The sequence below is a fragment of the Polypterus senegalus genome, chromosome 2, assembly GCF_016835505.1.
Source record: "Polypterus senegalus isolate Bchr_013 chromosome 2, ASM1683550v1, whole genome shotgun sequence".
In the NCBI taxonomy this organism is placed as follows: domain Eukaryota; kingdom Metazoa; phylum Chordata; class Cladistia; order Polypteriformes; family Polypteridae; genus Polypterus; species Polypterus senegalus.
In genome coordinates, this window is record NC_053155.1 from 205,745,118 (window position 1) to 205,770,040 (window position 24,923).

Consider the following 24,923-nt stretch of genomic DNA (forward strand, 5'->3'; position numbering starts at 1 on the left):
GCATCACCAATAAAAAACGAAAAAACAAGAAAAAGACGGAGATATGCAAATTATATTTATTGAAGCAAATCTTAGTTTAGCATACTTTAATCTAATCATTTAACTTGACAAGGACTATTCTCGAAGCCTCATTAGAAGACTGATGATTTATTTAAATTGCTCAAAGCCTTTTTTTTAACATTTGAGGTACTTTCAGTAGTTCAGGCTTTTTCTTTTTTAATGATGAGGGGTGACTATGGGGTGTGCCTTTAATTTCGTCCACAATGTTCAGAAATTTCCTTGCAAGTGGAGATTACAAGCATTTTACAAATGACAGTTTTTTCACCCTTTTTTTTTTGACAGAGTGGGTGAACGGGAGGCAGCCCTAGAAGCTGCTCTTCGCCTATTGCAACAGTTCTACTTGGATCTGGAGAAGTTTCTTAGCTGGTTAACAGAAGCTGAAACAACTGCCAATGTTCTTCAGGATGCTACCCACAAGGAGGGTATCCTGGATGATGCCCACGTAGTTCGAGAGCTTCTGAAACAGTGGCAGGTAGGTTACATTTTTAATTAAAGAAGCAATCCATGGCTTGTTGACTCCAAGGAGTGTTCTATGATGGAGAGTGCTCCACTGATCATGTCTGTTTTAAGCACTTTTGTCAACAGAAACTCTGAATATTGGACAGGATAGCTGGGTTGAATTTACCTTTTGTTTAATTTTCCTGCCTTTAGTAAATTTTTTTCATACGTTTTGATATATTTCTGAATATTCAGTTATTCGCTTATTTTGTCATGGTTTTGCATTAGGCCCAATGTAAATTAATTATTGTTTTGTCCTTATATTACCACAATGCACCACTATTTTGTGTAAGGAAGTGACTGTGGGTTGCTAGGTAACAGAACCCAGAGGTTGCATTGAGTGGCGTCACTGGAGCAATGATATTTAGTCTGGTACATTCACTGTCTGAGTTTTTAAATTTTTGACATTCACATTGCTGCATTAAAGTGTTTAACTGCAAGTTATTTTTTTATGGTTAAAACCAAGAAGGCAATTTGTGATTCCTAGTGAAAAGAGGCAATACTTGCCTTGTGGTTTTTAGTCTGAAAGCTTCCGCCCTACTTTGTGAAATATAGAATACCTGTAGCTAAGCATTTTTAACTGAACTGTTTGTTTTTAGATTTGTTGTTCTTCACATTCTGGCAGCTCCTTCATTTCAAACCTTCATCCAGTTTTCTGTAAATTCATTCATTTATTAAATCCTATAATTCCAATTTTTTAGCAGACTTTTTTTCTTTGATTGTCTGTTTGACTATGTCTGTTCAGTGGCTATAACAGCATCAAATCATAGATTATCCAGCAGATGCTTTGCTTCTTAAATTGTACTAATTTGTCCTAAGCCTGAGTGGTTGTTACCAGTAATTTCTGAAACTGATAAAATAGATTGTAATAATAAAGAAAAAATAAAATATAATAAAAATAAAGGGGTACTATAATCCTAAACTGAGAAAATACTATTTTGAAATAAAAATAGCTGTAGCATTCCTTCATCAGTTTACTAGCTGAAATACCCAGCGTTGCCCGGAAGGAAAATAAAGTGTGTGTTATTTTTTAATTGTTTGAGAAAAAAATAATAAAAAAAACCCAACAACTTTAAAAATAAAAATAAATGAACAAACAATGAAGTGCTTTGTTATGTACAATGTGTTTAGTTTTTCATCTTTAGCCAATTTATAAAGTTTTTAGGACATGCCACATAAAGTTGTCCATGTGAGAAACAGGCCGTGTCCAAATTGATTCCAGCAATCTTCAATGATTTTCCAAACATTCCGAGCGTCAAGTGGATTATAACAGACCGAATCTCCAATTAGTCTCCTCCAATTGAAATTGTTTTACAATAAGTTAAACGTTAAATATTTTACCTATATAAATAAATATTATAAGTTAAATAATATAGCTATACAGTATTTGGTTTATACTTTACCTTGGATTTTGATAAGTTAATTAAGTTAATTTTTTGATTATGAACGTATAAACAAAAAAAAATCCTATTTCTTTTTTACAAAAAAATTGTGACACCAACACGTTAGCTACGATGTTGCAAAACAAATGACATTTAGTTCATTAATGAATAAACAAAAATCTCAAAGAGAGCTGCTGAATCCACAAAATAAATAAAGGATGTTTATGGTAGATAAAAATAAAATTGCATACTTATCTTATATATAATATAATAGATAGCCAATTTTAATCAAGATATAATTGCGGAATATGTTCAAAGTAGTGTAAAAATGTTGGGAAAAGCAAAGCGTTTTTTAAGGTTTTTTAACAGATTAATTTTCATTTTGTGGAGTAGTAATACATTTTTACATGCAGAACTTTTGACGACGTAAAAAAGTCAATTAAATGAATATTATTATTAAGTTGATTTAATTCTATTACCACTACAACATTGTTACAATAAGAATAATGCAAGATGAAAAGAGTTAACGAAAACAAACATTAAACGACAAACAAATAATATTACAGTTTTTTCATTATAAAACTGTTGGTTGCTTTTACCGAGCGCACCAGAAACGTTCTGAGCGTCAACTGGATGATAACATACATACAAGACAGCAAGATTGTTACAGTCTGCTTTATATATATATAAGATATCTCTCTCTCTCTCTATATATATATATATATATCTATATAAATCTATATATACAAAGACAGAATGAGTCCCAAAAAATAGTTGGAATGCCAACTCTTTTTAATTTCAAAAGCAACAGGGACGCGGTGGTGCTCAAACATAAAGAATGCTGGCAGTCACCTTCAGTTCACCCTCTGGTGGTCATTCCGAGTGTCAACTGGATGATAACATGCATACAAGACTGCAAGATCACCCCACACCCTACCCAGAAGGTGGTGGGTTAAGGTTGATTTCACCCTACAGTATTTTTAGTAGCGCAATGAGAAACATGTCTACCAAGTTTGATGAAAATGGCTCCAGCCGTTTGGAAGTGATGCTGGGACATACATACACACGTTGACTTTTATATATATAAATTGAACCCTTTTTGATATAGTTATATTTTTAGATTTATACTGTGAGTAATTGATTGATGTAATTTATTTAAACATTTATTGTATTTCTTAATTATCATTATAACAAACTAATACTAAAAAAGACAAAATGAAGATATTAAAATGGTGCTAATCCTGGTTGGGTATAGCATTATAGAATATGCCAAAATAAAAATAATATTTATAAAAAACATCAAAGAATACAGATAAGCCTAGTGTTAAGAACAATGAACAGTCCCGGTAATCAACTATTACAAAGTAGAGGATTGTGGAGTTTTTAATAAACAATGTACAGTACAATGATAGATATCCATCTGTCCTGTCCTAAACTCACTTTTCCAGTCCATGTGTGTGGGATAAGAAAATAACCCTGGACACTCATCATTTTTAGAGGGCATACATACACAAACACCCACAATCAATCATGCAAAGGTAGTTTGGAGTAGCAATTAAACCTAACACATACCATATGTCTTTAGGATATGGGAAGAAATTGGAGTACACAGGGAAGAACTCACACAGACAGCAGCAATGGCTAATATAAGCTTATTATTGTTAATTGCTTTTAAATGATTTTTAAATTCAAGAATTCTACTTTAACAGTAAAAATGTACTATTAGATAAAGATTAAGTGAATAGCATAGAACCTATGATCACAAATGAAAGAACCCCAAAATATGCAAAACAATTTAAAAATTGTTTAAAGGGAAGAGAAAGGCTCCAGTTAAAATTCCTCCTGATGACCTTTACATTTTCTTCCCTTAGTTTGGGAATTCTGAATGGCCTTAGTTTGTTTGCATGATACCCAAACAGACATCTTCATTAAATGGGTAGGCCTGGGTGTAGAAATAGTCGGTTCATTGAAGAATGGCACATCTTTCTCTTTAGGTAGTCAAAACTGAATTTCTTGTGAGAAATAAAGAGTTCACTTATTTGGCAGAACATCACCTTAAGCAGAAACTGTCATGCATCTAATCTCAGAAGCTGCCAAGAAGTTGTAGCATAATGTGGGCGGCACAAAACAGTCACCTCATTGAGTGCAAACAGCAAAATATGTTGACCTTAACTGGGTGCCATCCAGCACATTGACTTGATAGATTCATTTTTATTTAATGAACAGCAAGAAAGAAAGAAAGAAAGAAAGAAAGAAAGATCTTTCTTTCCCAGTGGGAAATTTGGCTTTTTATAGATGTTCATTAAATAATTAGTCAATCAGTAAGTAAATACATACATACATACTAAGGTCTAAAAAGGAAGAAAATTATAAAGGAGCCCCACTAGTGTTTCTTGACACACTTCTGCTGAATAATTCATTGGCTCAGTGTTAGAGTGTCAGTGAGAGGATGTGCAGCCTTGTTCATAATGATACTCAGTTTTGTTTTCATTCTCTCCATCGCTACTCCATTCAGGGAGTCTGAAGTGCATCCCATTACTGAGCCTGCCCTTTTCCTTAGCTTGATTTGGCGGGCCTCTCTGGAAGTGATATTACTCACCCAGAACGCCACAGCGTAGAAGATCCCACTGGTGGCCTTCACACAAATGCAGAATATGTGAAGGATGTAACTCACTTTAAAGGAACACAGTCTTCTGAGGAAAATGAGTCTGCTCTGCCCATTCTTATATAGTTTCTCTGTTTTAGAAGACCAGTCCAGCCTATCATTGATATAAACCCCAAAGTGCTTTTTGAAGTGTACCACCTCTGTATCCACTACCTGAATAGTGACCAGGCATAGAGCCTCTTTGGTGCAGCGAAAGTCAATAACCAGTTCCTTGATTTTGATAATGTTAAGTTGCAGACAACTCTTTCTGCACTATATATAGTCCATTAAGCAATATACTGTAAATTAAAAAATTAAGCCAACAAAGAATGGAAATATTTAAATATAAGGAAATTAATTTAATAATACTCACTACAAGAAATCCTTAATTAATCAAGGAAAATGTAAAAAACTAATAATGTAAATAAAAAAATAATCAAATTCATTTTTATTCTGTACAGACTTGTATTTACATTTGATTGCTTAGCAGGCACTTTTATCCAAAGAGACTTACAAATAAGGTCAACATAATAGAAATTATGTCATTAATTATTTATTAATTATTATTGATAATTAATTATGAGATTATCAGTAGGGGGCTATCTTCAGACACATGTTATAGGACAAGGGTAAAAAATTGATCGTTATAAGTGAAGAGCTCAGTACAAAACTACAAGGTAGTTAACCTATCAAAGTCTCTGTCAATTAGAAATTCACAGAACAACAGAGTATTCAAAGGTTTCTTAAACATATTTAGGGAGTCAGCATTTCAAATGGAGGTGGGCAGCTAATTCCACAAGCTAGGAGCAACACATGAAAACAGTCTGGATTGAGATTTGATGCCACGCCAAGGTGGCATTGCCAGATACCATTCATCAGCAGACCTGAATGGCCTGCAGGGAACAGTCAGCTCCCCAAACCCCACACAGACAAGTGCAGGACACAAGTTCAGCATAACACATTTTTTTTGTTTTTGCTGTGGGAACCTCTTCCTTCATTTCCCACCTTCTTAGCACAGTTTCAGCACAATAAACAGCACACAACAATATCTTTTCATCTTCCTTCTTCTTCTCTCTCTCTCTCTCTCTCTCTCTCTTCTGCCTCTGCACTTACTGCAGCACCCCCTGGCAGTGCTCCAGTTCCAACTCCAATGTTGCCCTGTGGGAGTCCGAGGCACCACTGCAACCCAGGGGGGCTGCCATCTAGTGCTGCGGTGGTGATAATGCCCTGTGCATGTGCTAACCCCTGATCCTTCCATTACATTGGCATCCAAGCCAATGAGTGCCTCCATATATATATATATAATTGAGGGCTTCTGCAAAAAGTACAAATCAAAGAAATGCTACAGCTAAATAACAATTTAAAAAAGAAAAGTACAGCATCAGAACACAAAGTAAGATGTGAAGAAAACAGAGTACCTAAATATTAAACAGATCAAAACTAAATAATGTGCAGAATTGTTTAGGAGACCTGAGGCTGCAATGCAAGCTGGAAAGAATGCTCAAACAATACCTAAGGACAATGATCATATTTTTTGTTTATTTAACAAGACCATGCCTGTTATGTATGTGTCCCATGCTTGATGCAAATTAAACGGATATGCACAGGGGCACAGGGCATGTAACACGATTAACATAATAGGCAGAGTCCAAAACAAGTTTCTATTTAGTATAAGCCTTTTGAAAGCTTAAAAGGAACACAGAGGAGCAGTTGACAGAGCCCAGGCCAAATCTTGAAAGAAATATGACTGCTTTGGAAAACTAACCACTTTATCTGTGTGCTTCCCTAATTCATAAAAATATGTAGTATGATTTTGGGACTGAGGCACTAATTTCTAACAATTCCAGGACTCCCATAACTATAAGGTGAACAAAGCAAAGTAAGTAAGTTTGACAAACCAACCATCAATCCTCTGATAATTTTCTACATTATATTTAAATTGCTCTGCAATGCGATAATTTTTTTTAATGATAAGACAGTCAAGTACAGATAACAGAAAAAGTTAATCTTCCTCTGCAACAGTTTGCATTTATTTTGTGTGTCGGAATGATTTTGATAGGCACGTCACTTATTCATCCTATATCTTGCCTTCCAGCTTCCTCTTAAATTCGTACCGGTGGGTCTGCTTCTCAAATCACTAAAGATTTTTTTGAACCACTATTGTTCTTTAGCTACAGTCTTCCCTCTAACATGCCGTTCAAATATAGCAATTAGCATAAGCCCTAGGCTAAGAGTCAAATGCTTCTTACTTAATAAAAACATACATGTATTCAAGGAGACATGACATGTAAGATTTTTCTAATTTCTACAAAATTAGGCACAAAGCTGTAAGCCTCTGGTTCTCAAACTTCTGGTTGCTTCTTGGCCACTACACGTAATCATATAGATGTATTTTCTTCCTTGTGTCATAATAAAAAGAATGGCATTGCTACACATTTTTATGGACAGAGAAAGGAATGCTGATCTAGCTAGAAAATGAAGGCCTATTCTGTCAATGACATGGATGTGTGTGATAAGAGTTTCTGTTAATGGTGTTAAGTGTCATAATATTAGAAGGAAACTATTTTGCAATTTTGTATATTAAAAATATCTATATGACATTTTCAAACCACTTAATTCAAGATTGCAGGAAAATGAGAGCCTATCCTGGCAGCACTGAGTGCAAGACATGAAACGGCTCTCTACAGTGTCACATTGCCTACCATAACTAATGTATATCTCTCTCTCACTGGGGCCAATTTTGATTTGGCTATTTAAGAAACCTGTTTGAGAATGCGGGAGGATAAATGGACTACCCAGAAGTAAACACACACAGACAACATCTGGGTGTGGGATTTGAGTTCAGGATGCTGGAATCGTGAAGTAAAAGTGCTAACTGCTACTTGTAAAAAATTAGTTAGTTCTAAATGAAAGTACTCTTTGGAATGAAATGGCTGAAAATACTGTATATGTCATGTAGTGCTTACTTTTACTTATTTTGGGGAAAATGTTTTTTCTTGTTTGAATTGTAGATTACTTAAGTGTCATTATTCATGTCATTAACCCTGCCACTACTTCCACAAATGATGCTGCTTAGAGCAAGAGTGAAACTATGACCAAGTGTTAATGATCCATCAAAGTGCAGCCAAAGGATTTTATTCTTGGCACTTTTTTCATATATGGTAAAAATGTGAATCATTTCTAATGAAATGTAAATTCAGAGGTTAAAAAATGAAAGAAAATTAAAAATGTGAAATGCTGTATTTAAAGTAAACAAGCACAAAGACACACAGTCCTTCCAAAGAGTTTCTAAATTAAGTCTTTCATCAATGACATACTGTAGCTAGTATCCAAGTATTGTCCATTAGTTCTTTTAGATTTAGAAGGGCTAACACGGTGAAATTTTCCTTTTGCTTAACTTTCTGTAAAACATTCTGAGTAATAAATCCAGGTCTGAACTTTTCACTGAGATATTCTTGATCTTTTCAGTTAAATCAACCTGCTTCAATTCAAATTGCTACTGATAAATTGAACAAAGGCAGCCATAAATTGGCTTTCTTTATTTTATATGGTACATACCATAGTGAGCATAATTGCAAAGCAAATCACAAAGAAATGAAGAATAAAGTCACATCAAAAAATAAACTGGATGGTGTTGGGGAACAAACGTGGTAATGACATAAAAAATCCAAAAAGATCCCAGAGGACAATGGGAAAAGGATCTTTCACTCAATATCTCAGAAATGGAGTGGAAGGTAGCAATGCAGAGAGTTCACTCGAGCTCCATATGTGCAAAGCATACAATTATTCAACTCAAAATTATATATTGAGCACATCTGTCTCACCTAAAACTGTCCAGAATGTTTGAGTTTAGCTCAAAAGCCGTGGGGGGTGGAGTTTCGTGTGACATCATCACTCCTCCCACGTAATCACGTGAACTGACTGTCAACGCAGTACGTAGAAAACCAGGAAGAGCTCCAAAAAGCTCTATAGAAAACATGCATTATATAATTCAGAAGGCAACGAAACAATAAGAAACGAGCGAGTGACATATACAAACATATTCATGAGTGCTGCTACTTTGGAAACAAAAGCACGGTGTAAACCTAAAGTTTAAATTAAGTTCATAGACAGGCTGCCGCAGGCGTTTGTCATGCCCACGGGTAATGCGGGATACAAATTTAATGAGAGGGCGCAGGATATAAACGAGAGTTTTGATCACTTTGTAACTAAGTTAAAATTGCAGGTGAGGGGCTGTGCTTATGCAAATTCCGAGAGACTGTGTTTGTGGGGGATTGACAGTTAAGGCGGGTGGGGGAGTCACGTCATAATCTCCCCTCCCATTCACCTCATTTCGCTCTGAGCTGAGCTCCACAGCTAACGCAGTGTTACGACTTTGTGACGCTGACACCAAATACTCATAGAAAAATCCACAAGTTAATACACACGCTGTGTCTAGAGTTTCTCCACACTGAATCATCCAGGCACTACTTACAAAAGGTTACATTGACAATCGTGTTACGTTATTTTTGAAATGTTTCCTAAAAAATAAGAGCGAAGCGAGGGTGATTTATTCAGGCAGGCAGGCGACAGCTCAGTAGCTCGAATTTGGATATAAGTAGCTTCTATTTAGTCGCCAGAAATATCTTTGTTAGGAATGGAAGTTGAATTTAGTCTTTAAATTTCAAAAGAAAAAGTTATGCAATGATGACTACATTTAACTATATAAAGTCAAAACTTGTATAAAGTCATTCGCGAATATATAAAGTCAAAACTTGATTATATAAAGTCACTGTCGGAATATATAAAGTCAAAACTTGAATATATAAAGCCAACGCTGGAATATATAAAGTCATAACTTGAATATATACCCTAAAGTCATTCCCAAATATATAAAGTCAAAACCTGAGTATATTAAAGACGGCGTTGGAATATTTCGGAATATATAAAGTAAGCGATGGAATATATAAAGTCAAAACTTAAGTATATAAAGTCAGTGTCGGAATACAGGCTATAAAGTAAGCGCTGCAATATATAAAGTCAAAACTTCAATATATAAAGTCAGTGTCGGAATATACAAAGTCAGCGCTGGAATATCCATTCATTTCCCAACCTGTTGAATCCAACCACAAGGTCACGGGGGTCTTCTGGAGACAATCCCAGCCAACACTGGGCGCAAGGCAGGAACCAATCCTGGGCAGGGCACATGCATCATTTTCAAAACATTAACCGAACAGTGTTTTTTTAATTTATTTTTCTGAATACGTTTTTGTTAACTTACTTCAGTTCAGAGTCATTTCAATCAATAGATTTTGACTTTCACTTTATATATTCAGGAGTGAGTTTATATACTCCGATGTTGACTTTATATAATCAGGAATGACTTTATAAATTCCGACGCTGACTTTATATATTCAACTTTTGACTTTATATATTCCAGCGCTGACTTTATATATTCTGACGCTGATTTTATATATTCAAGTTTTGACTTTATATATTCTGACATCGACTTTATTCACAAAATCAATTTATTTTCCTGTTTGGCACCCCATAGTATATGTGTTTGTGTGTATATATGTACACTTGTATGTAGTATGTATGTATGTATATATATATATATATATATATATATATATGCCAGCAACACTTATGACAATGACAAAACAATTACATTGTCAATCATGTTACGTTATTATTAAAATGTTTCCTTTTCTTTTTACTTCTCGCTGCCAAGCAGGTCTTTGCTATATATATATATATATAGATATATATATATATATATATCTGTATATATATATATATATAGATATATAGATATGACAACAACACTCATATCAAAGACATAACAATTACATTAACAATCATGTTACGTTATTTTTTTAATTTTTCCTTTTCTTTTTCATAACTTCTTTAACACACTACTTCTCCGCTGCGAAGAGCGGGTATTCTGCTAGTTATTATAATAAAAAGAAGAAGTATTGGACTTTTACCTGGTGTTTGTCGTGGTACCTGAGGGTTGAAGGGAGCAATAGCACCCCCTACTGCCGCAAGACTTATCTTGCTCATCTGGGAGAATCCTAACTCTCCCCTTTTAAGTCAGTGGGTAACTGATGTTATATACTATTTGAAATTGGAAAAAATTTAATTCTCACTTCGAGGATCTGTGCAGAACTTTTTCAAAACTTGGCAGGATCTGATCAATAACATTTTAGAATAAGCTTTTAAAGCACTAAGGAAGCAGATTCTCTCCACTTTTCTATTTCTTCCCCATTTATCTTTATTCACTTATTAATTCATCTACTTATTTTTACTTGCTTTCAGTTTTACTCTGCTGGCCATACTGTCTTTTTCAGGGGTGAGGGTTGATTTATTTTCGATCCTATTTTTGTAAAAATTGATCTATTTGTATGGAATGTTGTGTGATCATGCTTTGTGTCTCTTTTGTTCAGTTTTCATGTTTTCATTTATGTTGATTATGTGCATCATTCTTTATTTTTGGTTTTGTTTCTGTATATAAGCTGCATTTGTTATGCTCCATGTGTTTTGTGAGTGGTTCCCCGAATGGAGGGGCCACCTGTGAATCACCACCAGGAAATACCCTCCTTCTCCATATAAATCTATAAGGTCTTCCACAGTTCCTGAGGGTTCATTGACCCTGCCTGTTGAGATCATGCAAGGCAATACACACACTGAAGCTATACCGATAAAACTCTGACCAGTTGATGGAAGGTTAAATAGACTGGACTAGAGAAAATGCAAAAATGTTTTTTTGAAGGCTAGAAGTACTTCCACTAAACAAAATTAAAACAGAAGTCAAGAGAAGTCAAAAACTATGGTCAGGGTCAGGCAAAAAGGTCATTATGATAGGAAGAGCTTTGAAATACCAATAATCAATTTGAAAAGTCTGGCAAAAATCTCAGTAAGAAGACAAATTAAAAAACACACAAAAAAATTAAAGACACATATTCGTCTTTTTAACATTTAATTCCTAGTGTTGTGGTTAAGTCCCAATAATTCAAAAGGTGCTACTAAAAATGGCCATTTATTTGGGGGGATATCATCATTCGTACCCAGCTAGAAATAAGGGCAAGCATTGAATCTTTCTGAAATAAAAAGGTTTGTTTCACAAAAAGTTCCCTAAATACATAAAGTTTTGTAGAGCACAATAAGCAAAAAAGAGTTGCTAGCAAGGCCAAACACAGAGTAAACGGGTCAAAAATCCAGTAGTTCACAAAAAGAACGGAAAAAAGCATAAGAACTCGCCAACATCAGAGCACACTCAAAATGAACTGCCAGAAGCTGTGGAAGACCATCCAGACTGATATGGAAATGGCAGTGATTAGCAGGTGGCCCGGCCTCTTGGGTGACCACCCACAAAACACATGATATATGTAGAAGAAAAAACAAAAATAAAGCATGATGTACATTATAAACATAAATAAAATACAGCAAGTGCAACAAAATCAAAATGTTCAAAATTGAAGCACGATAAAAATAATTTGTATTAAAACATAAATGACACCTGCCAAAACTGGAAAATATACTGTAGATGGCAAAAAAAAAAAAAAAACAAGAACAGAAGACTTTGAGAATGTGTGTTGTACTGGTGAAATGTCTAGAAGTAGGTATGCCTCGTGCCCAGTGTACACTCAAACCCCAAGTACGTTTTGTTGAATTAAATGGGTTTGGGAGTGTTATATGCAAAATCCTGCTTGCTTTCAGAAGAAATCATTCATATTTAAAGCATAGCTGTTTCATTTCATGCAGTACCTTCTAAGTAATTTTTTCGGATTACTTTTATTAAGATCAGGAATCACTTCTGAGGTAATGAGGCACCAAAAAGGTACCATGGCCACTAGAATATACTGCCTTCTAGAGGATCCTGGGTGTAATGCACCTTTGATCCCTGGTGAGTCTATATAAAACCTTGGGCCCTCTTGAATTCTCCCTGGCTGCCTGCAATATATTTCAGCTTACAGGGTCCTAGAAAATTCCTTATTGACCGACAGAGAACATGAATTATACTTTCACCCTGACCAGCCACTAAAACACTTAACTTTTAACAAAGTGAAATAGGACCCATCGCACACTCCTTCCTTATAATTTCCTACCTGTTTGGTGACCTTCTGAAACTGGATAAGAGGCTGAGACTCTGACAATGTTTTTAGTGTCAAATGCATCTTAGATCTTTCTAAGTCAGGCATGTCAAACACGCGGCCCGCAACTGAAATCTGTGTGGCCTGCATGACAGATCCTAGTTACCACTGAACTTGTACAAAATGATTACTGTCGTTTATGATTGAATCATTCTGCATCTTCGGCGTTACTTATTGACTTTTCTTACTTGTCTTCTGACAAAAGCACATTTTCCCATGGAATTACGGTACCAGAAACGTCATCTGCTAGTATAGCCACGAGCCTTGACCAAAGTTAATGAGCCGCAACGTCACAATTGAAGGCTGCAGCAGCGGGCAGCAGGGGCTGCCTTAGGCATGTGCAAACTGTGCACCTGCACAGGGCCGCCACGCCAATATATATTGAATATAAAACAGAAAGAGAAAATAACTACATAGCTGACGGCAATGTGGTCAAAAAACATTGTATTTCTTGTTAATTAGGACGCTGTATTTACTAATGTCGCTATATTAGTATTATAACGTTCTGCCGTAATGAGAATATCATAGGCCACCACTTGGTTTTCAAGTTACGGACACGCGCATATAGAAGCATGTCATGAGCACGAGGCGGCTATGCAGTGTCCGCAACGGACGTGGCCATCCGCCGTGCATAAGATACCAAATTGACATTGGCGGGTGAAGGGGCCACCGATTCTTTCTCTGTCCAGGGCCGCCACAAGTCTAGACCGGCTAGGCTACCCTGCTAGGTTACACTACTGGCTGGGCTGCTGAGACTGGCCACTGGGCAGAACTGACCATCACGAGTAGTAATATTTTCACGTTTTTCTGATCTAGTTTTATGTAAGTTTGTGCTAGTATTGTAATGAACAGTTAGTGCAGCCTACAGCTGAAGATCTGAAGTGGTGAGTTGTTTATTAACAAAGTTTTGTGATTTTAAGTTTGTAAAATTACTGTAGGTCAGGAGGCTTTTTGCATATCGGCTTATTTTACAATATAAACTTTGAAGTAAACTTAGTAAAGTAAAATTTGATTTTTAGAGGATTTGTTTTCCAATTTGAATTACTGAGCAGTGAATTCAGTGAGCGTTTTCATGATTTCAGTTCACACGAACAGGACAGGCTTGTATGCTTACCTGCCACCCTCCTATGTGCAGATCTGTAAGTTGGCATTGAGAGTACTGTCTATGTTCGGAAGCACTTACCTTTATGAGAAATTGTTGTCATTAATGAAAGCTACCAAAACCCCACATCACTCAAGACTTACTGCTGAGCACCTTTCATCCCTCATAAAAGATGCAGCTGCACAAGATTTCAAGCCTGATATTGCCGAACTGGTTACTAACAAGAGATGCCAAGTGTCGGGACAAAAGAAATAGATCTCAGACTGTAAGACTCCTATATAAGCAATGAATATAATATTATGAATATAATATAATAATATAAGGACCTAGGTAAGATGCTAAGACTCTAATTGTACGCTGTTGTACAGAGAATGTATGGAAATAAATTGCTTTTCTTTAAACTTTAAGTGTTACATTTTTTAAAGTTTTCAGTATTGGAAAGAAAGCTACAGTAACTTTGTATAATAGTATAATAGTATTTGTTACAGTGCGGCCCGCTGATGCACGTATGGCAGTTGAAGCAGCCCACCAATGGTAGTGAGTTTGACATGCCTGTTCTAAGTCATTAGTTGCTGTTGGTCAATTTTGATAAAAAAAAGAAACAATATAGAAGTGCAATCTTAAAATGATTTACAATGATCAAGTGAGACTTTTTTGTTGTTAAATGGTTATAAGTGCAGTGGTTAATGCCCAGCTGCTTGTTAGACACGGGAACTCCAGTTCTTTTCTTGTGCAGGTCAGTGGTTTGTGTTTGTGGTCTTTATATTAACCCAGCAGGGCGCTGGTGCTGTTTCACATCCCAAATGTATGCATGTTAGTGTAAATGGTGACTAAAAGATATCCCAGTGTATGTGTGAGGAGGTGAGTCTTATGGGTGGTCCCCACCTTGTGCCATTTTTAATAAATTATGTATTTATTTTATTTGCCATAAGACAATAACAAAACAAATACAAACATCTGACTTATATTTAATTTGTCCTGTATAAGGAACAAGACAGTTGATTAGCCTTTTGGATTAAGAATTACTTTAGTTACATACTTAATGACAGGGTCAGAAAAACTTAGTGGATCGGCTTCGCTCATTCAGTTTGTGTTTATTTTTTGTGATCAGTTTTTTATTTCTTTAATAAAACCTATAAAAAACATTGCTAATCAGAGTAATACACAAAGGGAAACAAAGCACAAATGACGCCTAACCACCCCCAAATATAAAGCATAAATCTAATCAAATTCATTCACCCACCAAACCCAACGTCCACCTGCCCTCCATCCTATCCAAACCCAAGAGAGACAACTTTTAGACCGGGAGAGATTTAGCCACTTATTTATTTATTTTTTGTGCACTGCATAAACAGATCTTTTACCAGATAAACAGATAAAAAAATTTGCTATTATGTGACCTGCTTCAGAACAATATATGCATTGTTTTTACAAAACTTTCAAATGCTAAAAGTGTAGATAAAACAAAACACAACCCACCTCTGCCCTAAGGAGAAGAAAAAAATAAGGTTACACCTATCCACTGGAGTCAGTTAGGGGAAAAAGACAGACAGATACACCCACTCCCTTATTTTACAAGTGTTAGTAAATTTTTGTTAAGGGAGGCTTGATTTCTAGTTATCCATGTGCATAATCATCATGTTACTTCTTCTTAATGTTATCTTGGAATGACTGGTTAATGCTTTCCACTAGAAGTTCCAGATAAGCCAAATTAAGAAAGGTAGCTTTCCAATGGGTAAAGGATAGTACATCGGTATTCTTCCTCGGGGATATCAGTACTAGCTTAGCCGCCATCATGCCAAGAGAAAAAATGGCTTTTCTGGTTTAGTTTAAGGAGAATTAAGGAAAGGCCCAAGATTAGCAATATGTGAATTGATGAAAGAGGCATTTTTTTGGATAACACACAGGCCATAAAATCTGAAATGGCTGTCCAGAAATTAAAAATTGCTGGACAATCTTAGAAAGTATGACTCAAAGTACCTGGTATTTGACCATAACAAAATGGATCCGTAGACAACCCCATGAAATAGCGTCGTTGAGAGGAGATATTTAATCAGTGCACAGACTTAAACTGTATTTGCTGATGATTTAAGCTCTTTGATTCTAGATGAATATTTTTGAACGCCGCATTCCAGAAGAGAGAATATATAGAATTAATATCATGAAGCCAACTTGTATTATTCGGACAGCACATACAGTGGGGGAAATAATTATTTGACCCCCTGCTGAATTTGTAAGTTTGCTCACTTATAAGGAAATGAACAGTCTCGAATTTTTTCTGGCAATTTCATTTTAATGGAGAGAGACAGAATATCAACCAAAAATCTAGAAAAAAACACATTACATAAAAGTTATAAATTGATTTGCTTGCCATTGAGTGAAATAACTATTTGATCCCCTACAACCCAGCCAGAATTCTGGCTCCCACAGATTGGCAGTGTGCCCATGTGGCACCCAGATTACAGTCAATCAATCAATCAGTCTCCCCCATCATGGACAAGACCAAAGAGCTGCCAAAGGACATCAGGGACAAGAGTGTAGACCTGAACAAGGCTTGGAATGGACTACAAGACCATCAGCAAGAAACTTGGTGAGAAGGTGTTAACTGTTGGTGCGATTATTCGAAAATGGAAGAAATATGAAATTACCATCAATCGCCCTCAGTCTGGAACTTCATTCAAGAAAGGTGAGGGATCCGTCCAAAACTACATAGGAGGAGCTTGTTATTCATCTGAAGGCAGTTGGGGCCACAATCACCAAGAACACCATTTGTAACATACTACGCTATAATGGATTTAAATCTTGCAGGGCCTGCAAGGTCCCTCTGCTTGAGAAGGCACATGTTCAGGCCCAGATGTTCACTGGTAAACTTAAGACTTATACAAAATAAGCAAAAAACAAGAAATCATTAAGTGTAGATGAATGCAAATCCCTACACACATACACATGCGCGCACTCCCACCCACACACACACATTCATGTATTTATATGCTATAAATATATATATATATTCAAGAAGAATTAAAATCTGAAATCTGCTTTCCAGTAGTGGACGTTAACAAGTTGAAAGGTTTCCCATCTTGATGCCATTACCAATAATGGTGCTCAGAGAGGAAATTCTAATTTGGCAGTAAAACAGGTTTTAAGACAATACGTACAAGAGTATAAACATAATAGGAGACAGAGGAAAGTGAACTACCATTAAGGAGTATAAAATAAGTGGAACAGAAAAACAGAAAGAGAACACTATGGGACAGAAGCTAAAGATATTGAAAAGGGACTTTTAATGAACACAATTGAGACAACAAATCTGGAACACAGTCTTCTGAGGAAAAATAGTCTGCTCTGCCCAATAGTCTGCTAGACCTATGGTAAAGCAACTTTGTCCATCTCACACAAGATAGGTTCTGCCTCCACAACACTGTAATAAAGTGGATTTTAAAAAAGAATGGATATATAAGCATCAGATCATCTGACAGTGGAGGAGAAGAAAAAGAACTCCAAGTTCACAATAGTACTGGAGGAAAGAAACCCCTGGTATCCCACAGTCCTTTAAAGGGTGCTATCTGATGATCCTGTTGTCTGCCTATCTATGAGATTGTAATCCCCAAGGTACCAAGATATCTGGTTGAAAATCATTTATATTCAATGACTGCCTGAAGTCTGGAACCCATAGCTGTCTCCAAGTGCTGTCTTTCCTCTTTTGTGACACTTTACCAGGCCTTGACTGCACCTCTCTTCATTTACCAGTTGTTTGTCGGACTTTCTTTTTGTCTTTTTGTCAGCAAGGGAATTGCATGTCCAGTTGGGTTGAGGTCAGTTGACTGATTTGGCCTTTGAAGAATCTTACACTACTTTGAGATGAAAAGCACCATCCAGAATTATCCTATCAGTTTTACAAAATTTGGCTGAATCTGAGCAGGCAGTATAGCCCTGTACACTTCAGAATTCATCCTGATACTTTTGCCAGCAGTCATGTTATCAGTAAAAACTAGTGACCCACATCCATTAGCATGCCATTACACTGCCTCCACCATATTTCAGAGATGATAATGTATGCATTGTTTCATCTCTTCTCCATACTCTTCTCTCTACATCATTCTGGTAAATATTTATCTTAGTTTCATTTGTCCAAAGAAAGTTGTTTCAGTACTGGAAAGGCTTTTAAAAAATGTTTTCTGTCGAATCTGCCCTTTCTATGCTTAAGCTTTACCAATGGTTTGCAATTTGTGGTAAACTCTCTATTTTTAATTTCATGAAGTTTTCTCCTGATTGTAAAATGTTCCAAATGGTTGACTTGACCACTCCTCCTGTTTCTGCTCTCTCCCAAAAGGGTTTGTTTTGTTTTCTCAGCTTAATGATGGACTGTTTTTACTTACATGGACAGCTCTTTGGACCATTGGACCAACCTTCATGTTGAAAGTTCAAATTGACGTTGGCTTGCAAATGCAAATTCCACACTTGGAATCAATTCCAGACCTTTTATCTGCTTAATAGTTAATGAGGGAACTGCACACACCTGGCTAGGGAACAGCTTGTCAGTGAAATGTCTACTTCTGAGCCCCTGAAAACATGGAGACCATGTATGAAAAAGTCTATCATTCCTAAACGACCCATACGATATTTTTGGCAAACCCCTTAAATTAAAGCTGAAAGTTTATACTTCAACCATATAATGATTGCTTGATTTCAAATCCATGGTGATGGCATACAGAAACAAAATTATGAAAGTTGTGTCACTGTCCAAAATACTTATGGACCTGACTGTAAGTATTTTATAAAAACCTTTCAGAGGATATTAGAAATATCATTGTTTTGCATAGAATTGTTGAATGCAGAATATCGTACCCTTTCACTGCATTTTAACTTTGTTATTTTTTTTTATTAATATAAAAGTGTATAATCCTAAAATTCATAGGAGTAGTATACCACAGTGACTGACTCACTAACTTAAACACTCATCAACAAAAAACTATTTCCTGTTCAGTTAAAAAGCTGAAATTTGGCAGGGATGTACATCTAGGTTAGTAATATCCACTGCAAAAGGATGATCAATATTTAGGGGTTAAAAGTCCCTACAATAGAAAGACTAAATACCCCAAAATCTCAAACTAGGAGGTACTGTAAAGTTAACCAATCATTACAATGTTTAGCAAGAAATGGGCACATTCTATTTTGTGTACTTACTTTCCTCTTAAGCATGACAGTTTAGAAATATTGTGCACTACAACATGGGCATATGAGTTTGTATAACATAGCTTTGAGAGTTGCATTTATCAAATACCCTAGAGATGAGTGTTTAATTTCACTTGGAATGTTTGCTGGGTTTAAACACATGTCCTAATACAGAGGGGTAGCCAGATGTTTCTATTCCTTATCAAAATTAGCGCATTTCACATCTCTTAACTCACAAAACACACTGTTAAAAAATACCTAAAATTGTTATTTTTGTTTAATAACATCACACATTAGTATTGTGACCTAGGTTGCTAAATTTGCCTCATTCCACAAACTTTATTCCTTATTTGAACCTAAGCAAGTAACCAAACCTGTGAGCCTTTAAATTGAAGTTATAAGTGATTGCACATTTTTAATTTGCAAGCCAGAAATTGATCAAAGTGACAGATAAATGTATTAATGTGAATTAAAATAAATATTCTTAAAAATATCTGGACAATTGTCTCCTACAAACATAGAAGTAACACTCCTGTATTCATTTCGTGTATACTTCTAAAAACAAGAGAATTTTTACATTCCATTGGGAAAGTGTCGTTTTCAATGATTATTTAAGTGAACAACTCATCTGTAGGCAGGTCAATGACATATGGGAAGATAATGGCTATTGCTAGGCATGGGATGTAAACAAGGCTCCTAAGGTCAGTGGCTGTGTCAGCTCTCATTACTCACAGATTAGCAAATGATGACAAAGTCATGTTATAATTACGTGTGGGCGTGAACAAAAAAAAACAAATACAAATACAACTTCAAGTGAGAATTACTTTTAATCATTAATGCCTCCTGTTATGATAATCAGTCAAGCCCTCTAATCCTCTGTTTGCATTTTCAAAATTCATTCTCTTTTCTTCATTGCCACTTCTGTAGATTTCGCTTGGCAAGTGGATTTGCCTTATAGTCTATGTAAAGTGTACAATTTGACCAAAAATAACCATAATTATCAACCAACATCAATCTTTATTTTATGTATTGGATGTCATGTTTAGCATCACCACAAATTGTCTTACAAAGAGAATAAAAGAATTACACCGCAAGAGAAAAGTGCATTGCACTCTAAGAAGAGTAAATGGTATCGGTCTTTCATTCGAAAGTCTTTCACTACATCCCTTTCATTGCAGTACATCCCTCATGGCCCTTCACATTACAAAATGTAACAAAGTGTAAAATAAATATGCAATATGTATTATATTTTATATTAAGAGATCTTTATATTTAGAGAACATTTTTCATGCTGTATTTGTAAATGAGATGGTTTACATGAAACCCCAGTATAGTAGCAAACATGTATTTTGTATAGCTGTCTGCACCAAGTTTATCTGTTTAGAGTATTTTTCCTAACATTTAGCTTTAAGTTTGCAAGCTGCCTTTTCACAATATCTTTAAGGTCAACAGCTGAATTCCGACTTGCTACACTTAAAGAAAGACACCATAGGTCATAACATTTTTTAGTCTACGATAGGTGAAGTCAGTAAAGGTTACATCTCACAGCCAACATGGATTATGAGAGGTCAAAAGTATGTACATTGTGAAGCTGTTATTAATCAAAACAAATTGGACTGGATCAATAATTCATTGGGAATTCTTTAATGATATACAGATGTGAAAATCTCATATTGACATAAAATCAAATAATACAATCTTTATTTACAGTGTATAGTACACAGTTCTAATATAAAAATGTTCATTTTTGGAAGTGAAAAAGATGAATACAACCAACCATTTTCTAACCCGCTGAATCCGAATACAGGGTCACGGGGGTCTGCTGGAGCCAATCCCAGCCAACACAGGGCACAAGGCAGGAACCAATCCTGGGCAGGGTGCCAACCCACCACAGGACACACACAAACACACACTAGGGCCAATTTAGAATCGCCAATCCACCTAACCTGCATGTCTTTGGATTGTGGGAGGAAACCGGAGTACCTGGAGGAAACCCACGCAGACACGGGGAGAACATGCAAACTCCACGCAGGGAGGACCGGGAAGCGAACCCGGGTCTCCTAACTGCGAGGCAGCAGCGCTACCACTGCACCACCGTGCCGCCCAAGATGAATACACATTTTTGTTAAATAGACCAAGTAACACTTTTTTTTTCATTATTTACAAATGCAAATATCTTCGATTTGATCTGGAAATGTATAAGTTTTATGCAGCACTTTGTTATGAGTAGACAATCTTGAAGTAGCAGGCATTCCCTTTTTTGCACTTTAATGCCCTTTACTTTATAAATATAAAATATTAGGGGTGCCTGTTTTAACCAGCTTAAATGCACAATAATCATAAGGGTTCAACATACAGCAGTCAGTCCAGCAGCATGTACTGTCCTGGCAGAATGACAAACAATTCTAAATTGATATTTTACAAATTTAAAGAAAAGGAGGAGAAAATGCGACTTTTATCCTCAGAGGTTGATCATAGTGTGCTGATTAGTAAATAAAAAAGTAAACATTTTATTATGGCAAACATTTTTACTTTTATTAAATAGGTAAACAAATTATGAAAATGCTTTCAAAATAAAATAGGGAAGACAATGTAAAGTAACAAGTTCAATATGATAAACTCACTGTATACATGTTCCACCTTCTGCCGTTTTCAGCTTATTATAAGAGCTGTAATGAGTTGGGATCAAAAAGTGCCATTAATTAACTAAGGCAATCCCATAATTCAGGGATCCTTATGCAAATCCTAATGTTGACAAACTTAATAATTTAATAGATGTCTGAATGCAGTCATCAGAAAAAAAGTATTTTATTTCTTGATGTTTATTATTTATTTAACATTAGTTTTCTTTAAATGTGTAGGGAAAATAGAAATTAAAATCAGCCCTGCTAACATCTTTCTCGACACAGACCCAACGAAAACCTTAGGGTATATTGGGAGCCAGCTTGAAACTTAAGGGTGTATCACATTTTATGACTTTTCCAGCAAGTCCCAGTAGTGTTTTTGCTGAGTAATTTGTTGACTGAAAGTCCTCAGTTTTAGTGTGTCATGGAGAGGATATGCAGCATTGTTCGTAATGGCAGTCAGTTTTGTTTTAATTCTTTCCCTTGCTACAACCACAAGGGGTTTCAGAGAGCGTCCCATAACTGAGTCTGCCCTTTTCATTAGATTATTTACTTTGCAGGCCTCTTTTGAAGTGATGTTACCAGCCCATTACACCACAGCAAAGAAAATCACAATGGCCATCATAAAGCTGCATAATATGTGAAGGATTTCACTACCCACCCTAAAAAAGTGCAGTCTTCTAAGAATGTAGAGAAGCACCAAGCAAAATGACACCTTTTATTGGCTAACTAAAAAGATTAGTTAGCCAATAAAAGGTGTCATTTTGCTCTTCTCTACATTCATAATGGCTAACACGGTACAACACCCTAGTACTACAGTCTTCTAAGAAAAGAGAGTCTGCTCTACCCTTTCATATATAGTTCCTCTGAGACCAGTTCACCCTTTCCTTGATGTGGATCCCCAAGTACTCAAAGTACTCCCTGAATAATAACCAAACGTTGAGGCTCTTTGTTGCGGCAAAAGTCAATTACCAGTTTCTTGGTTTTACTGATGTTTATTTGCATATAATTCTTTCTGCACTAAGAAACAAAGTTCTCCACCTGACTCCTACACTCATCCACGGGACTGTTCCTTTTGGTGTTCCAGTGTTACACATATCCACATCAGAGGCACAGCCCTTGAGTTTCACAAACTGCGGTCTGCCTGCCATGTAGTCTGTTATCTATGACACTATAGGCTCATCAACATGCATTTCTCTGAGCTCACCTCCTACCATAGATAATACTACTACTACTAATAATAATAACAGTCATATTTCTGTCTCCTTCTCACCAGTCCCTTGGTTTTGCTGATGTTTATTTGCAGATAATTCGTTCTCCACCTGACACCTATACTCCGTCTCATCCCCTTTATCAATACCCCATACGTGCAGAATCACTTGAGAATTTCTGCAAATGACATGTCCTCCTATTTGTATATATATTTGTAGTAGGAGGTGTACAGAATATACTGTGGTGCTCCAGTGTTGTTCACATCCGTATCAGAAACACAGTCCTTGAGCCACACAAACTGCAACCTGCCGGAGAGATAGTCCATTATCCAGGACACCATAGACTCATCCACCTGCAAATCTGAGTTTACCCCTTAACAGAGATGGCTGGATGGTATTGAAGGTGCTGGTGAAATCCAAAACATAATCCTCACAGTGCTGCCAGCTTTGTCCAGGTGAGAATGAGTCTTGTGGCTCTTATTGCATCCTCCACTCCAATCTTTGTCTAATAGGCAAACTGCAGTTTGGCCCAGGTGGTCTAACACATGAGAAACTCGTATAGTCCAGGACCAACCTCTCATAGGTCTTCATGATGTCTGACATAATTGCCACTGGTGTGTAGTCATTAGGTGAAGAGGTGCCTGCCTTCTTTCAAAATCCTTTAAAGAGTTTTTTCAATAATTTGATTGGAAGTATCTAAATAAAGAAGTGAGTACAGTGAATTAATAATTGAATAGGGAAAAACACTGTTTCTTAGATTGATTTGTTCAATGAATTGTTAACTTCTGCAATGTTAAGCCTTTGTGCAAATGTATCCTTTGTTTTGTCTGTTTTAAACTTGAATCATATGATCAAAGATGTAGTACACTAGATACCCATTGTTAATGGGTGAAAATGGGTACAGAAAATGGATGAATGGTTTTATCTTCTTTCAAAAGCAATTGTTACTGACACTCTCAGTGTTTAAATGCTGCACTGCTCTTGAAATTTTGTTCCTACAGAAGCCTAAAACTCCCCGAAGACACTATTCAGCTCTTTCTTCAATCGTGAAAAGGTTAAACGACTGCCTTTTAGTTGAAGTATGCTTTGGAGGACATTTGAAGCCTTATTGTGTTTGCTAATTTTAGTTAAGTTCAAGGCGATCTAGTACAATTTTGTTTTAGACTGAATTTTATCATTTTTGAGTGTAATTACCATCCCTGGCTCTTTTTCCAGTCAAGCAAATTTATCCTCATCATATTCCTTTCAGGTTTTTGTTTTTTGCCATAAAAAGACAAATCAACATTTGCCATCTGCCTGCTGCCTGCTTGTTTTGTGCCTGTCTTTCAAGTTTGTATAATAACTGTACATTAACTGTTTTTCTGTCAAACACTTCCTCTTTTATTGTACACTGCATTTATCATTTTTTAGTAATGTTGCTACTCCCACGCCCCGATTTACCAGCAGATAAAGATGGAGAGTGATAGAAAGTGAAAACTGTGATGATTATCTCAGGGGGCCACTGATTTTTCTCTTTTAAGAGAAAATTGGATGGACTTCTGATCAGCAATATGCACCCTGCAGCAATAAGATCCTTAGAGAATGTTTCTTACCTTTTCTATGGAAACAAATTAAATTTCATTTGAAATCACTCTAGCAACTATCCCCAAGCATGAAGTAAGAATGACAGGTCGTGACTTTTTTTTCCCCCATTATATTGGTAAAAAATATTATCTGTGTGAACACTGAATATCTTAATGACTTTCTACTGTTGTTTTCCAGAGCTGGCAAGAAGTTAGACTATATACATTTTCTGTGTGTGTGTGTATAATATAGTCTATTTGTATATGTATATATGTGTGAGTATATATTTTATATATATATCCATCCATTATCCAACCCACTATATCCTCACTACAGGTTCACGGGGGTCTGCCATAGCCAATTCCAGCCAACACAAGGCAGGAAACAAACCCCAGGAAGGGCGCCAGCCCACCGCAGATATATATATATATATATATATATATAGAGAGAGAGAGAGAGATACAATATACGACGTATATATTTGTATGTATATTTTTTATTACACTGTATGCATATATGTGTATGATTG

General features: G+C 36.0%; 1 protein-coding gene across 12 annotated transcripts in view; it reads left to right on the forward strand.

Annotated features, from left to right (window-relative positions):
* The window catches only part of dmd (dystrophin), a 2,654,580-nt gene that overhangs the window by 2,081,642 nt on the left and 548,015 nt on the right, over nt 1–24,923 (forward strand). For all 12 annotated transcript variants that reach the window (XM_039745194.1, XM_039745193.1, XM_039745197.1 and 9 more), the window contains one exon: nt 343–532. In XM_039745194.1, coding sequence (XP_039601128.1) covers nt 343–532 — 190 coding nt within the window. The remainder of the gene's footprint in view (nt 1–342; nt 533–24,923) is intronic.